This window comes from Protopterus annectens, chromosome 12.part0, assembly GCF_019279795.1.
Source record: "Protopterus annectens isolate FY-2018-M chromosome 12.part0, PAN1.0, whole genome shotgun sequence".
NCBI classification, from domain to species: domain Eukaryota; kingdom Metazoa; phylum Chordata; order Ceratodontiformes; family Protopteridae; genus Protopterus; species Protopterus annectens.
Genome location: NC_056746.1, coordinates 402943806 through 402962147, shown reverse-complemented (window position 1 = coordinate 402962147; position 18342 = coordinate 402943806). Strand labels below are relative to the sequence as shown.

The following is an 18342-nucleotide window of genomic DNA, read 5'->3' as shown; positions in this document are numbered from 1 at the left end:
AGATGGATGACTGTTACTGTCCTTCACTCTAACAGGACAAATCCAGTCTGGGGGCTGTGGTTAAACAGAAATCCTAATGTGCTTGATAAGTCTTGATTTAAGCTGTTTAAGAGGCAACCTGGTATATTGTCAGGCTCTATTGAAGCCATGTTTTTAGCTTTAGAGAGCGCAGTGACAACCTATTCTTTGCTGATAATTGGTAGTGGAGTGGCAGAGTGTATTTTTTGGGGCAGAAGTGGGGGAGGTGAAATTTGAGCTGAATTTGTCAGCCAGTAGAATTGCTACATCTTCTGGCTGAGTATAGGTGATGCCATCTCCAACTAATTCCACACATTGTTGGGTGTTGCCCTTAAAACTGTGAACATGACTGAAAAATGCCTTATGGTTTTCCTTAGCTTTGGAGGCTATTTTTATCTGAAAGGCTGCTTTCATAGACTTGACTAGTTCCTTGATTCATGTGTTTAGACTAATGAGGGACTTTTTGCTCTGTTGTGCACATTCCTTCTTACTTCTTGACAGGAATTCTTTCTTTTGTGTACAACCTATTAATACCAGTGGTCCACTGGGGCAGCTTGATTTTGCAATATGACCTGGGTTTATTTTGGTCTGGTACTGATGTTTCTGCACAGTTGTTTATGTGGTAGTATAGGGTGTTTGTGTACACCTCTGCATAGATTTCTGTTTTTTTCTAGATTTGGGGGAGCTTGAAGATCTTACCAGTGAGGCCACCACATAGGGGGGTACAGCAGTCTCCAATATTTGTGAGTACCTGATCTAGGATATTAGTTCCCCTAGTACGAGTGCAAAGTAGCTGCTTCAGGGCATTTGAATTTACAAAATCAAGAAAGCTTTGGGCCTGCATGTTAGTGGTAGTGAATGCCTCCCAATTAATGGAGGGTTAGTTAAACATCAACCTTGAGTATGGCATTGGTCTGGATGGTGAGTGATTCTAGTAACTTCAAGTATGTTGTATGGGTTTCCAGGTATATGATATGAGACCTCTAACTAGCAAGAATATGGTAATGGACTTTTTTCCATGGTTATTTGGACATGGAGTAGCTCAGGCATGTCATATTGTTTGACCAGCCTTGAGGTGTGTTTATCCTTTATGTACATAGATGCACCTCCACCTTTAGCTCTTTAATTCAGTGGGTGGTTGGAATGTATAAAAGATGTTATAGCCATGCACTGCTGATGTACTTTCTATGGCTTTGAACCATGTTTCAGTAACTGAAAAGACATCAGCTGTAACCAGGATGAGGAGAGGTTCCAGGAAGTGCAGTTTCTTGTTGAGACTCCTAGCACTGAGCAATAACACCTTTAGTTTTCCAGTTATGTTGGATGGTTTGTCTGTTTGGCAATGCCTAAAAAGGGCACTCTAGTGGTGCATAATGCTTTGGCCAATATCAAAAAGCCTAGAGGTGACAGGTGAAGTCCATCCCTGGTAAAGCAGTGTGGCTTGTCAGCCATGTCCTTCCAGGCTCATAAGTATTGAACCCCTTTGGAATGACACCAGTAGCTAAGCCAGTTGTTAAAGTTAATCATTTTCTGCTGGTATTGCAGCATCATCCTTGGAGGCAGTCAAATACTGCTCAGTGCTAGGCTCATACCTGCCTGTGACACATATTCTGAGAGCTAAATCATGTCTCTCTCCATATAGTCCAAGGAGGTATGTCTCAGGTCATTCGTGCCCACATGGACTCTGACTGACTGAGTCATACTGGTAATTAGGGGTAAGTGACCTGAGGGCTTGAGTGGTCTGGTAAATCCTGGTCCCTGACAGGTAACTAACTGTAACCTTCCCCCTTATCAAGCCTGGTAAGAGGGACATCAGTGTGTTTCACAATGGAGTCTTCTATGATCAGAATAGTGGGTTGTGGAGTGTTTTGCCTTATGGGTTTGGTAGCTGAGACACAATGAAATGTGGTTTTACGTGTTGCAATGGGATTTGTCTTGTTTGTGTGCATGTGGGGTTTCTGAGGACTGAGCCTGAGAGGCCTTTGAGTTGTGGGTAAGTTACATGTGAACAGCTCTGCATATGTGAGTCTGTGTGTGTGGCCCTTTGCAGGTGCAGTGATTAATGTGTGTGAGTCACTGATAACCTGTTTGTTGATTTTTGTGTCTGTATGTGATAGTGTAGCCTCCAGTGTCAGTGTGTAACTACATTTCTCACATACTGTATTTGTCTGTTCAGTGTACATAAGGCAATTGTTACATTGCCTCAGGGTGCCCATGTCCACCAAGCTGAATACAGAGATAGCAGGAAAGTACCCATCTATGGTCACAGGTCCTAATGTGTACTTGAAACAATAGGAGTGAAGGGTGTTTGTAACCAGATGAGGAAAGGGTGCTTACTTGGCGTAATTTGCAGCTAACCTAACCGGTGATGCTGCCCTGCACCAAACCAGAAACTGTCTGAGTGGCAGTAGTTCTGGGTGCTATAATAAGGTAATGTAGACCTAAATAGTCCTAACTAAATGTATAAATGCTCCACAGTGAGCAAACTAGTTGCCCTGTGAGTAACACAGAACTGAGGTATAGTTCTGAGGTAGTTTTTATAGGGAAATTTCAACTTCTGGTGAGTGCGTGTATACAATGCACCAGTAATCACAGCTGCCTGAAGAGCAGCTTCTCACAAATGCGAGACTTAGATATATATATATATATATATATATATATATATATATATATAAACAGAAAAAAGCAAGTTTTGCACTAACTATGCCCTAAGGCCAATCAGGTAAGCAAAAGATGAGCTTTTCACCAAAATTCCCAGCTCAGATAGGTGAAATCAGCCCTCTCCTGCCAGAAGAGTGCAGACATTGACCTTCTTAATATAAAATGACTGGTTTGGAGCCCAAGTAGTAAGAAACCTCAAACAGATGCCTAATACTAACCACGAAACACTAGATACTATGTATTTCAATGCAGGAGAGCAGCCCTTGCAGCAGTTTGAAAGTGCAACTCTAAACTTTAAGAAGTGCAAAAAAAAAAAAAAAAAAAAAACAGTAAGTAGCAAAACAAACTTTCACAATATAATAAAAATAAGCAATATTTCCAGATGTCTGCTTCTGTACAAGGCACTGGCTCAGCAAGCAGCTACTTGCAAATGTGCCAGATTTACACCAGCACTGGAAAAACAGAAAACTGACTAATGAGCCCTCTAACCAGTAAAACAACTACACTTGGAGCACTTTTGTGTGCTTCTCAACTAAGATCGACCAGATAGACAACTACTGCTACCAGACAAATAATCCTAGTCCTCCTAATGTAAAAGTGCAGTAAAAAAGTGTCCAGAGTGAAATGCTACAACAAACAAACTTAAACTTAAAGGAAGGCAATAAGTAATTCAAAATAACAACAATGTACTTTAAACAGTTTATAAAAGTGTGATTATTCAATGAAAGTAGCATGTTTTGTGAAATGACCCAAAAAACACTCATTTGTGCAGAATTTATAGAGGCACTGAAAACAAGGTAAACTGGTCATTAATCCCTCTTTCCAATAAAACAAATAAATGCAGGAATCTCTATGTCTTCCCAATTGGTATAGACCAGGCTACCACCCATTGCCATTAGATGGAAAACCCACTGTCTTCTTGATGTAAAAACACAGAAAAGAGCTTGCTAGCATGTAAAAATACACTACTACATCCAGAAGCTAGACAGATGAATTCAGAGCAAGTGAATCAGTAGAACAGACAATAAAAGGCAAAATGCACTTATTTTAAATAAGCACAAGGAAAGGTAAATAAATAATTCAAGATGTAAACAGCAGTAAAGAATGGGAGGAGCTTTTAAAGCTCAACTTGCAGTAAGGGTTGGCAGCTTAAAATCACCAAGTTTAAAAGGCTGATCAAGGAATGGCAGGGCGGGTGGAAAAAATATCCGGCAGGAGTCAACAACAGTGCTTGTAGTTTTTGCAGGCCTTGACTCTTATCAGAAAAGACAGACATAGAAATTCTCTATGTATTTAAGTATCACTCCAGAAAGAAATTAACCAGTAGTGGAAAAAATGTGAAATGTGCAGCCTATGTAATTTAAGTACCTATCTGCCACATAGAACAAAAACACAAAGCCAAGCCAGTTTCTTAAATACAAAAAACAAAATGGGGGAGGTAAAACAGAAAACAGCTCTATCAGTTTAAGCAACTAACAGACAAAAAAATTTGATTTACTTTCCTCACCCAACAGGGAGTGCTTATAGTTTTTGCAGGCCTTGAGCCTTATCAGAAAAGACAAAGACATAGAAATTCTCTGTGTATTTAAGTATTAATCAAAAAACAAATTAACCAATGGGAAAAAAAACGTGAAACATGCACCCTAGGTGATTTAAATGTCTATCTGCCACATAGAACAGAAATCACCAAGCCAAGCAGATTTCTTAAAACAGAAAACAAAATGGATCAGATAAAAAAGAAATCAGCTCTATCAGTTTAAGCAACTCACAGACAATATATATTGCCTCTCTTGAGACACTCCTAAAAATGGAGAAATCAATATCTGTGCAGTAACTGAGACCTGGTTCAAGGCTCCAGAGATCACCCCTGCAATACCAGGCTTCAACTCTGACCACACTTTTCGGCCACCAAACCAAGACTGAAACACTAAAGGTGGAGGAGTGTCCATATTCACGAAGGATATACACACCTCCAGGCTGGTTGCCCAACACAGTGCGTCTGAAATTCTCCAGGTGCAACTAACACTAGGTAAGACTGCAATCCAAATTATAGCTTGCTACAGATCCCCCACCATGCCCCAAGATTCTTACTACACCTTTCTAAGCATACTGGAAAATATTAAGATACAACCAAACACCCTAATACTGGGTGATTTCAATTACCCTGCCATTAACTGGGAAAACCACTTGGGTACCAACACATTTTCCCAACAGTTCTTGGAATTCATAAATTCCAACACCCTGGATCAACTAATCCATTGTCCCACCAGGGGCTCCAGTATCCTAGACCTGGTCATTACCAACATGGGAGATAGATGCTCCACACCAATGGTCATTCCCTCATTGGTCAGGTCTGACCATAAGCAAATCACCCTTGACATCCACATCCCACCCCCACCCCCCAGTAAGGACACCTCCATAAAAAAACTTCTCCAAAGCCAACTTCATACTACTCAAGTCAGAAGTGACAAACTTCATGACACCCATGCAGACGAGAGCTGAAAGTTTGACTGCTGAATCCCAAACTAAGGCACTGTATGAGCATATCCACTCGTGCATGAATCATGCCATCCCAGATAGAACCAAGACACTCTCTTCCCAAAAATAGAAGCCAATCTGGTGGTCCCCTGCCATAAACAAACTGTACAACAGAAGGAAGAAACTGTTGCAGAAAGGAGGAAAATCCCAGGATGCAAAAAAACTCCCTTACCAGCCTCAGTAAGAAGCTGAGATCCCTCATAAAATCCTCCAAATATGAAAATAAAATTGCCAAAGATTCCAAAGACAACCACAAGGCATTCTATAGTTATGCCAGGAATCTAAATGGCAATGCTCAGATCTGCTCTGAGCTACAACAGAATGGCATTAAATATACTGATCACAAGGGTATTGCCAATATCCTGGCAGATTGATTTAGTGCCATCTTCACCCCTCTCTCATCACCTAAAGGGCCCATCTCAATACCAAAAGATTGCCAAATTCCGGTAATCACAGCCACACAGGTAGAAACCTCACTCTCCAAAGCTAAGAATACAGCATCCATGGGAACCAGATGACATCCCGGGCTGTGTACTATATGAACTACAAAATGAGCTGGCACCTCACCTAAATGTAATGTTTAATCATAACCTCACCTCAGGCTTCATGCTCACTGAGTGGTGCACAGCTAAAGTTATCCCACTCCATAAAGGAACTAAAGTCCCATCAGTCTGACGAGCCTGATCTGCAAGGGCATGGAACGCATTATTATGGAACATATAAACAAAGACATTGGCCACCTTCAGTCACTGGACCTCACACAGTTTGGGTTTGTGAAGGGCCGATCTTGTCTCTTGAACCTGATTGACTTGTTTGAATCAGATTCCAGAGGTGTGGACGAGGGTAAGGCGGTCCACACAGCCTATATGGACCTTGCCAAGGACTTCAACACCATCCCCCACTCTGGAATCGTAGATAAACTTACTAAGTTGGGCATAAATTCCTTCGTCACTCGATGGGTTGCCAACTGGCTTACTGACAGAACCCAGACTGTAAAAGTAGCTGACTCCAAATCCAGCTCCAGACAAGTGGAGTACCTAAGGGTTCAGTCCTGGGACCGCTCTTGTTTGGCATCTACTTCTCTGAAGTACAGGCCAGCACTAAGGGACTCTGGCTAACAAAGTTCACAGATGACTCCAAACTGGGAGCCATTACTGAATCCCCAAATTATGTGGATATTCTACAAAAGGGCCTTACAGGAACAGATGCTTGGTGCCATAGCCATGGGATCAAGCTTAAAGCCAAGAAATTTATAGTTATCCTCTTTGGGAAAAAACATGTACCCATGAATTACCACATAGGTGGCCGTACACTAAATATCGAAAGTGTGATGAGAGACTTAGGGATACAGGTGGACAGTGGTCTCACCTTTGATAACCACATTGCCACAACAGTCAGGAAATCCTTCTATGTGATACACCTCATCACTAATGGCTTTTCATCCAAAAAAAAGGAGGTCATTGTCCCACTGTACTCATCCCTCATTAGACCTATTCTAGAGTGCAATGCCCCATTTGGTATGTACCTCACAAGACATCTGCAACAGCTGGAAAGGCCACAGAAATACCTCACTAAAAGAATCATAGGCCTAAAGCAGATGCCGTATGCTGACCGTTTAAAAAAACTCCAGCTATACTCTGTGGCATCGTCTACTCAGAGGCGGTCTTTGTTTAACATACAAGGCCATGTCAAACCCTGAGCTGTTGGACATGCTCCACTTAAAGAAATCCTAATCCCTCAGAACCACATGCTCCAGGGATCTAAACCTTGTTATCACAATGAACAAAACATGCTACAGGCATAGGTTCCTGACCCAGAGACTCCCCATACTCTGGAATAGACTGTCCATACATGTCAGGCAGAGCGCCTCCTTGGCCCTCTTTAAAAGGTCCACGGAAGTAAATATTGTGGGAAGAAATATCCAGGAAATTGTTATGGCTAAGCTTGTATAGGCCCTAGGGACCTATGAACCTATATATATATATATATATATATATATATATATATATATATATATATATATATATGTGTGTGTGTGTGTGTGTGTGTATGTATATATACATATGGGTCTGCCTTGACCAAACAAAATTACGTTTCTCCAAAACATAATTAGGCGATCTGGTTTTCACGGAAGTGCATTTTTCCGAAAATGCACTTTCATGAAAAGCCAACTAAGCGAACAGCATTATTAAGTAAGGGGGTGTGGGGGGGTATTCATTATTATAAGAAGGTATATCCATTAGAAATGCATTAATATATATATCTGTAGTAAAAACTATTGGCATAATGTGGGGGGGCTACACCCCCCACACCCCCCTTACTTAATATTCTCACTCCAGGGTTGCACTGCAGTAGGGCAGGGGCTATATTCCATTTTCGACCAAATGAACTTCGACCAAGTGAGCTTTCAGTGAAGTGAAAAGCCTGGAATCATTTTCTACCAAGTGCAATTTGACCAAATGTATGGAATCCATATATATATATATATATATATATATATATATATATATATATATATATGTGTGTGTGTGTGTGTGTGTGTGTGTGTGTGTGTGTGTGTATCTTACCTTACTCAACAATGCTTGTAGTTTTTGCAGGTACTGAGTCTTATCAGAAAAAGTAAAGACACAGAAATTCACTGTGTATTTAAGTATCACTTAAACAAATTAACTTTGATATAGTTTTTCTTAGTTTGCATCCTAAAACACTTAAATGTGTGTGAAATGCTATTCAGTTTGCACACATTTTTATTTTTAGTAAGTTGATAGCTACAGCCAAATTTAGTCATAAAGTTATTTGAACTTAAATATAGATCTAATGCTGTTTCTTTTGTCCATTCCTCAACCAGTGGGTTATCAGATCTGACTAGCATCTGACTTTGGCCACTGTCAGACTTTGGATCCAAAGCTCAGGCTCCTCCTCTTACCCGTAATCCCCTGTAACCAGTAAATTACCTCAAATTTCATTCGCTGCTCATTTGTATTGCACGTGATCTCCATTGCTCAGGCTGGATTTTTCAACTAAGTGACTGATATTTTTTCCTGTTCCAATAGCCTTTTGTTGTTGTTGTTCTTTTAATATATTTACCTCGCCTTTATTCTTAAAAAAAATAAAAAGTTTAGAATGTGAACATCACCCTCTTGACACCTGTTCCTCTATCGTCAGGGTTCCCTTGACTCTGTAGTCTAGTTTTATCTATACTTTTAACTTAGTGTCTTTGTGGGAGTACCTCACTAGTTTGCTATTTGTGAAGTTTTCTCTGTTTTGTTACTTCTCTGATGTTTGCCTTGTTATTTAATATCATGGCAGAAAAACCTTCTGGCGTAAAAAATGTGTGGCCTTACAGCCATAAAATATCGTATTCTGATGTGCACTCCAAGTGCATTTACTGTCTAGGGGCTGCACATCTAGATGAGCAATGCTCTATTTGTACTGCTTTCAGCTCCAGGGCTTTGGTGGAGAGAAGGAATTATTAAGGGTCTTCTCCTTGCCTCTGCAGAAGTTTCCTTTTCCACACACTGCTTCTTCTGTTGTCTCTCATTTTGAAAAGAAGTTTGTTTTTTGACAAGAAGGTCAAGAAGAATTTGGATAAGTTAAAAGAATAAAAAAAGAGGTCAAAAGTGGTCACTGGACTGTACAGCATTCTCAGGTTTAGCTACTAAGGATCCTAAAACCTAAGATTCACCTCCAGAGTTCAGTCCCTCCATCACTCCTCCTTTTCTGGAACCACTCTTCTCCCCAGAGTCTTTCTCTATGAGACTATGATCCCCACGATCTAAATGCAGTTGGGGTTCTCCCAGTTCTGATCCCTGTCAGTGCCGTAGGCCTGGGCCCATCCCCTCATCACATCAGTGGTCCTTCCCCAATCTAACCTTCGGATTTGGGGGTTTTGGATCAGAGTGTTTCCCAGTGTTTGCCTGCATCAGATCCAAAGACCTGGTCTTAGTTGACTCCAATGGTTTCTGTCATCCGATCGACCCTGATTAGTTCAGACCCTGATGGCTTTTGCAATCAAGATGTTGATAAGACTTTTTCTCCTCCTCCTCATATAAGTACTCTGAGACGGATATGAAGAGATCATTGGAAAAAATCATATGCTTCCAGAAGGTCCTAGCTTGACTCCAAAGCTTTTGGAGCCATCCCTGTCCCTCAAAGCCCTGGATCTAGGCAGCTTGACCTCAGTATCTGCTTCAAAGGAGTCAAGCAGGGTTCCAGGGCCATTCCCTGTTAGGTGGTATGGCTCATACGGAGGGGAGGGGGGGTCTCAGGTCCTTTCTTGACTTCTGCTTTTGAAGCTTTCAAGATTTCCATATCCTGCTGGGATCTGTCCCTCCCCCACAGGAGTTCTCTGGGTCCTGATACTGCATATTCTGTCCTGTCAGGACAGCCATCCCCTCAAATTCTTGAAACTGCCCACATTGAGAACTGCCCAATGACTCCTGAGTCCTCCCCAGAACACCCCACTGGGGAGGTTTGGTGGAAACACTCATTCAAAAGGAGGTATGTTGACTCCCTTCATGAGTCTTTGACTGAAAATACTGACTTTGATGAGGGAGATGGGTCCTCCAGCTCCCCCCCTTGAGGATGTCCTGGAATGACTTAGAAAGGGGAGGTGGTCCTCTGAAGCTCCCTCCCAGGAGGAATCAGTATTTCTCAAGGTTTTTGGGGCTTGTCCATCTACCTCTTGGATGGATGAGATGGTGGCTTTGATTGCTGAGTGGGCATGTGAGGAACCAGACAGAGCCGAATCTATTCCATGCAAGCCAAACAAGTTTTTGGTATTCACTAAAGATCACTCCTTTTGGAGTAAGAGTCCCACCATAGATTTCATTGTAGTATCGGCAACTGCCAAGAAGGAGCTAGGTGAGGAAAGTTCCACGGTCCATCCCCCTAACAGGGATTCCAGGGTGTTGGACAGATTTGGGAATTGGGTTTAGGCTTCAGCAACCTACATTCTTAGGGCACTGAGCTGTTTGGCTCATATATGCTTCCAGAGGGATTTGACCAAGGATCTCTCCAAATCCCTCTCAGGGTACTTATATGTGGAGGAGGAGAAAAAGTCTATCAACATGCAGTTGACCACCCTTCAATCTCTATCCAATGTGTCTATGTGCCTCTTCTCCAATGTGATAGAGGGCACTTCAAGAGCTGTGAGCACTGACATGACTGTTAGGCAGCATTCCTGGATATACATGCATGACTTTACAGAGCACTTTAAATCATTCTTTATTACTGCCCCTTATAATGGTTCCACCCTCTTCGGACCAAAGGTAAAAGAGACACTATCCAGTAGTGAGCAGAACAGAAAAACCTTGTCTGCCCTAGGAATCTGGTTTTCTACCACCTAAAGCAAATTCTCTAGCAACTAGAAGGGAGTGAAGAAACTGTGGTTCAGCAAATCCCTAGGTTATTTCTCCCAACACTTCTAGCAATAGACTCCCTCTGGTGGAGGGAACAGTAATGGAGGATGTCCCTCCCACAGCAGAGGTGGCTCACAGAATCAAGGCTTTTGGAGTCCCTTCTCTGATAGGTCTTTTCAGTGCTCCTGAATGGCTGTAAAACTGCCTTAGTCAGGAGGCAGTCGGGGAGGTATTTATCCCTCCACCCCATGGCCTGGAGAGATAAGATTATAACTTCATTCATTTTCTTTCTCCCCTCACTCAAAAAAAAAACTATGTTTCACACTCTCATTGAAAGGCAGCAGCAATAGAAATAAAAAAAAAAATGCTAGACAAACGAGTTCCCATCAGGCCAACAAGGATGCAGAGTTTGCTCAAGGTTCTTATTGGTGCCAAGAAAAGAAAGAACCTCAAGCCAGTTCTGGACCTCAGTCATCTGAATCTGTATGTGAATCGGATGAAATTCCAGATAGTCATGGTACAGTCCATTCTACCTTTGTTGAGGAAGCATGACTGGATGTGCTCAATTGACCTTCAGGATGTGTACTAGTCTATAAAGATGGACAGATACTCCAGAAAGTTTCTTTGCTTTTGGCTGAAAGCCAGTCATTTCTGGTTCAGAGCCCTAACTTATGGTGTCAGGCAGCAGGGGTTTAGAGTGTTGCCCTACCTAGATGACTGATTCATAACTATCCCTACCAGGAATCTTCTTCCTCAATCCAGGGAATGCTTGCTACAACACAACCAAGTCCAAACTTCATCCTGTTCAAGCCAGAGTTCACTGAAACAGACCTGGATACCAAGTTACAGATAGCCAGACTACTGGACTCCAGACTTCCCTCTCTCTTCAGCAACATCTGGTGGCAGTGCTTTCCCATCACAAGCCTCCAGCAAGATTGATTTTGTGTTTTCTCAGCTTGATGGCAGCCACCATTATTGTAGTTGCTGTGGCCAGATTTCATATGGGAACAGCCCAGTGGACCCTTGCAGTACAGTGGTCAATGATATGTCAACCCATGAGCTTTCCAGTATCCCTCATGAGAATTTGCAAAATTCATATTCAGTAGTTGTAGGAATCCCCAATAGTATCACAAGGTTGCCCCCTCATTCTCCCCTCTCCCCAACCTACACTTACCACGGGCACTTTCCAACTAGGGTGGAGGGGCAGTTTTTTGGGATGAATGTCCAAGGCACATGGTCCCTTTCAGAGGTTTGTCTTCAAATCAGTATCCTGTACATAAGGGAGTTATCCTATCATTTCAGGCCTTCCAGGACTCCCTTCCCAGGAATATGATCTTCATTCAGATGGACTATATGTCAGTAGTTTGGTGCATCTGCAAACAGGGAGGAACATGATCTTGAGGCCATGAGGGATTGGCAGTCGGCAAAGTCTTCTCACTCCTTTCCGATAACAATGCACATGCCAAGAAAGTCCAGTGCTCTAGAGAACAGGTTTATCTTCCTCCCTTACAAGTAGTCCCTCAGTCCAACAATGGAAGATAAGATTTTCAGTTGCTAGGACAGACTGCGCTATGGCATTTTTGCTTCCCTCTCCAACACCAACTACAGCAGGTACTTTCCTCTAATACCAGTCTCCTTTATGCCTATTCTCCCACTCCTCTCATCCCAAAGTTCCTGCAGAAATAATGTAGTGCAAGGCTACAGTAATCCTCATTGCTCCTTTTTGACTTCAACAGGAGTGGTATTCCTTCCTCTGGTCTTATCTGATCCACCCTTCTTGGGTGCTGATCCCTGCTCCTGATCTTCTATCGCATTTCTCTGGGATGCATCACCTGGACATAACAAGCCCTGAAGTTGACCGCATGGTTTCTCCCATTCTAGTGATAGACAGTTCAGTCTTTCATCCCAAATCATTCACATGTTGACTTCTGCACAGAACCTACAACTAGAAAGATTTATAAGAATGAATGGAAAAGATTTTCAATGTGTGCTTCCATGGATTCTTTTTCAGCTCCTATCTCGGTGATCTTAGACTGTCTGACTTTCACTTTCACAGTATTGTTAGCCACTGTAGTATCAAAAAAACACCCACAAAATAAAGGAATTATGCCCAAAACAGAGACTTCAAAATCGAGCACCAATAGGGCACCGGATCGACTGAACCAGCACTAAAGTCCAGTAAAGTACAAACTTTGTAAATACTGTGAATACAAAAATCATCTTTATTAATGCTTTAACTTAAATCACTGCATTTTCATCCACAACCTAGGACTTCATCAGATAACCATTCCCCTTCCTTACTGTACTTAAATACTACTCCCATAAGCTCTATTTTAACTAATTAACACTTCATTACTTATATTTAATTGTCCACAAAAAAAAATCATGTTTAAAGGGACAAGCCAACAATAAATAAAAAATAAGAATAAAAATAAGTAAAACGAGTACTAGGTTCAAACCCTTGCTAAAATATTTGTAAAATGTGCAAAATGTTTAAATATTTATAAAAATATTATGATGTATATAACCCCAAACTGAGGTGTACTTGAGAGAAAGAATAACGATTATTACATTTTATCCTCAAAAACTTTCTTTCTAAACTTTTAACTAAAAATTCTTGTGGCTAAAAGTAATGGAGCTCTGCCATCTACTGGTCAATCCTAGGAAAAACACCTTAAAACCTAGGAAAAAATAATAAATAAAATGATAAAATATTAATATATATTCACAACACATTCTTTAGCTATGCCCACAACCTCAAAGGCAATACACAATTGAGTGCCAAGCTCATTGTAAATGGAGCTACTTCTGCTGATCAAGAAGATGTAGCAAACCTTCTGGCAAAGTCAACTCTAATTTTATCCCACTTTCCCCTTCTACCTCCCCTAAGGAAATACAATCAAATATAACTCCCTCTACTATCACTAGGGAACAGGTCCTCAATACGGTCTCAAAGGCCAAGAGCACTGCATAGATGGGCCGCAACAATATCTCAGGATGCCTTCTAAATAGCATGAAACATGACCTATCAGACCTTCTGGAATTGCTATTTAAGTGCAGTCTCCAAACAGGTTTCATGTCTCATGGATGGAGAACAGCAACAGTCATCCCTCTGCACAAAGCTGGACCATCTACAGACCCATAAGTCTCACTAGTCTCATATGCAAAGCCATGGAAAGAATTATCATGGAAATGATCAGTAATGACATAGGAAACCTCCAGACATCGGACCCAACATAGTTTGGTTTCATCAAGGGCAAGTCATGCCTACTCAACCTAGTGGACTTCTTTGAGAAGGTCACCAAAGCAATGGATGAGGGCAAAGTGGTTCAAACTGTCTGCTTTAACCTGGCCAAGGCATTTGACACAATATTCCACTTAGGCATGTTAATACACTCAAGATATTGGGTATAAACCTTTATGTCGCCTACTGGATAGCCAGCTCGCTCACAGACAGGACCCAGGAAGTTAGAACTGGGGAGTTCACCTCTGCAAAGAAGCTAGCACAAGCAGACTCCCTCAAGGATCAGTCCTTGGACCACTCCTTTTTGGCATTTACTTCCCTGAAGTCAAGGCCGATGTTAAGGGCCTCTCGCTGACTAAATGTGCAGATGATTGCAAATTAGGAGCTGTCATAGAATCCCCCACTGACACAAATATTCTCCAGGAAGGGCTGGCAGAGAAAAATAGCCTGGGTCAGAGCCATGGTCTAAAACTTAATGCCAAAAGTGCATAACAGTATCCTTCAGGAAGCCCACCATCCCTGGTAACTATCATATTGATAACACACCCTTAAGAGTCGACCAAGTAGTCAGGGACTCAGGACACACATAGTCAGTAATCTAGTGTTTGACCATGACATGTCTACAGTAGTGAGTAAATCAATCTATGTTGTGTGACTTATAAACAAAGGTATGGTATCTAGTTTCAAGGAGGTTACTGTTCCACTGTATTCAGCATTCATCAGGCCTGTCATTGAGTACAATGCCACCTTTGGTATTTACCTAACCAGGCATGTCCAACAACTGGAACAGCCACAGAGGTTCCTTACTAAAAGAATACAGGACTTAACATTTATTTATTTATTTATTTATTTGCAGTTGGTTTACCAGGATAGTCCATTGGGCCAAGATGAACCCGTTTTCAATGCCTATGCACACCATCTCAAGGCCCTGTCCTGTATTCTGTCTCCTACAGGCTGTTGAGGAGAGATCTTTGCCTAACATACAGAGCATTGTCAAATGTCACCCTGATTCAGTTCTTGCATATCTGCAAAACAAACAGCAGCAGAATTACCCATTCTAAAGATGTAAACCTTGTCTGTGATATAAATAAGATCTGCTGGAGAGACCACTATGTATCCCAGAGACTACCTCTTTTCTGGAATATGCTCCCAGTCTATATGAAGCAGAGTTCCTCCCTAACCCAATTCAAGTGTTATTTGGACAATTGGATGGGGAACAGGAAATTTATCTTTGGTTTAACACGTATGTCTCTAATGGACACAGGCGGTCTGTAAATGGTTCATCTCCCAGGCTGTTCTTGTAAATGTTTCATCTCTCAAACCCCTGCTTACACCTATCAAGGGTACCAGATCTTGCCAGATTTGGGATGCATAGCTAGGCCTAAAAAGGCCCTTGTGGTTGTTAACCTAGTATAGACTTACAAATCTATGAACTAAAAAGGTTAGAAAGACTGACCAATTGTTTTTTTTTTCTTTTCCACAGGCAAATTGGGTAAAAGTGAGTCTAAAATAAACACTTTTTTGTTGGTTATCTGAAAGTTTTTCACATGTGTATAAGGAGAAGGGAATATCGTCACCTAAACATCCTAAGGCTCATTGTAATAGAACATTTGCTACCTCCATTGCCCACTTTTCCAGAGTACCTATTGACAGCATTTGTACTGCATGGTCTAATGTCCAACAAGCTGAACTTATAATCCAGGTCTAGAGCTTCCTTTGGTTCGGCTATCCTTTGGAATGTCCTTTCATGAGACCTCCCAAGGATTATGGTGGCTGAGGACTCTGTCCCATCCTTTGAGGGACGAGTGGAAGAGACAACATCAGATATAAAAGTTATGTACTTACCATATTGATAGATCTGTGTTGTCTGGTTCCATCTTTCCTGAACTTCCCTCCCTCCTCCCCCATCCAGTTATTTTTCTTTTGTTTCTAGAGTGACCACACTGACAGTCCCTATGGTTTGTTTATGTACTCTTCAACCTCTGGGTCAGGAAACAGTGCTATGTCTGTGATGTGTTTTGTTTTTTCTGAGAGGATATAGACATTTTTATTGTAAGGTATGTGCATTCTCAATCTGATGTACCTTACTTGTTACAGTGGATTATGGATAAGGGGAGGAGCCTGTGCTTTGTATCCAAAGTCTGAGAGTGGACGAAGCTGAATCCTAATTGGATCCAATAACCCATCCATTGAGAAAGGATGGAAATAGACATCACAGATCTATTGTTAAGGTAAGTATATAACTTTCATTTATTGTTGCTTTTAATGTTTTTTTTTTGTTTGTTTTTCTTACAGTTGCAGTTCAGTTTCTGTCTTTGTGGGACTGTTTATAATGTTTAGAGTGATGGTTGTGAAGGGAATACAGATATCATTGGGTAACGGCTCATTCTCATTGTTGGAACAATTAGGTTAGCTGTAGGTGAATCAAATGAACTACAAAATCAAAAATTAGTTGGCCTTACTAGCAAATATAGCAAACTAGTACATACATACTATGAACATATGTTGCTCTGGACTGTTTATTAACACAGTTTCCTAAAATGTGATTTAATAAAAGCACTTGTCAAAATACCTTTCAAAATTGTAAATCTGTAAAAGAAATTTCATCCATTTTGAAAACAGGAAGATTCTTTACTTTATCTAAGCATTTCCCTTTCTCTGTGATGATCCAAACTCACAGATGATTAATTTAAGTAATAGAGGATGGGCCTTTGTAGGATTGAAGGCAATAAGGCTTGCTATTTGCACCCAAGATGTAATTCTGGAAGACGATGTGCGATTTCTACAAGTATTTAGTGAAACGTTTACATCAAAGTATGCTTTCACAAAGTGCATTTCAGTGAACTGTTATATACAGAAAATATTCATTACTTTTTATTTACACTTGCATAATGTCCACACAGACACATACATGAACACACATTACTGTGTGTGTCTGTATCTTATAACCTGACTATATGTGTAACAGTGGGAACTTTGTATAACTTTCAAACGAAGTTAAGATTTCTCTGTGCAAGAGTCCAAGCAGATTACGAAAATAAACAAACATGCAAATGTCTAAAATATACTAGTATTTCAAGTTTATGAATGCATATACATCTTTTCTCTATAACAGTACTTATCTGGCATGGCATAAGTATTCAACAGTGTTTTTCCTTGTAGGTGAAAGATACCCGGGTATTGATGGCCACTGCACAGCCAAACATGCTAAGCAGACTACAGGAATCTAATGTTCTCTTGGAAGAGATCCAGAAGGGGTTGAACACCTACCTGGAAAAGAAGAGATTGTTTTTCCCCAGGTACAGCGCCTTTCACAGATAAAATGTAGTCTGGATCAGTTTCTAAACGAGAATGTATTCCCTGATACATTGTCAATAAGTATTATCTGCTGCTGTATAAAATAGGTTATGCATCAGTTTATTTTAGATACCCTTGTCTGGTATTTGTTATTCATGCAACAAAATAATGATGTGCCAAAAAATAGAAAAATTACAGTTGGATGGGGAAATCTGTAGTATGTTTTGTTTTATCCATCCCTGATGAATACTGTGCATTTCTTGTTCTTTCATATCCCTATTTCCCCAAACACACTGTTCGTGACTTTATACTTACCATATTCATTTTATATTCTCACTTAAGTCCATGCTGAGATATTCAAGTACTTTAAAGGTAACAAGAAATACTTAAGGCTTCATCATTCCTGGGAACACTAACTTGTATTCTGCCTTGATTAGTCAACTGGGCAGCTTTCAGTGAAGTTACAGGATGTCAATGAGATATTTCATCAGGTCATGGTACAGTGAAAATGTTATTTTGTGCTATAACTACGGGATCTAGGGAGAAGTGACACAGTAAAGAGAAAATGTTATTTTTAAATAAATTTTCTCTTTATTCTTAGCTTCTCAGACCTCGAACAGATATATTTAAAGATCAGGAGAGATAGAATGAAGTCTATATACTGCAGGGGGGGGGGGGTGCAACCACACTTCAAACATACTGTTGTGTTTTGCATAATACTGTGATTTTCAGTGAGTTATGTTTTCAGTAATGTGATGTTTCATTGGTAATGTTTATGATTATTTGAGTTTGATGAAGTAAGACTCAATGAATCATTATAAACCTATTCATTATTAATGGGAAACAACAACAAAAGATAACAGATTATAGCATACTTCTCAAATGTCCAGATTTTTGCAAATGTTCAGATTTTTGTGTTACATTTTTGGTCTGTCCTTTGGAAAATTTGTGGATTTCTGGCATATCTTTTTGGATTGGAGTTAGTAAATAATAACACGTTTGAGTTTCAGACTTCATATCTTTCAGAAAAATGCACACTGATACAAAACTTATTATTCAAACAAAATTTAAGTTTATAAAAACGATATTTAAAATGTGTCCATGACTGTGGGCCTTTGTCTCCTATTACTTTTAGCTTTGTCCAGATTTCTTGAAGTGAGAAGTTGAGAGCTATGGATTTTATCTATTTAGCAGTATGTTTTGGAATCATATAAGTGTTTTTCA

General features: G+C 40.5%; 1 protein-coding gene across 1 annotated transcript in view; it reads left to right on the top strand.

The window, feature by feature from the left end:
- Positions 1–18342, top strand: part of DNAH3 (dynein axonemal heavy chain 3) — a 2217123-nt gene that overhangs the window by 1137159 nt on the left and 1061622 nt on the right. The window contains exon 23 of the mRNA XM_044089509.1: positions 16984–17120. Coding sequence (XP_043945444.1) covers positions 16984–17120 — 137 coding nt within the window. The remainder of the gene's footprint in view (positions 1–16983; positions 17121–18342) is intronic.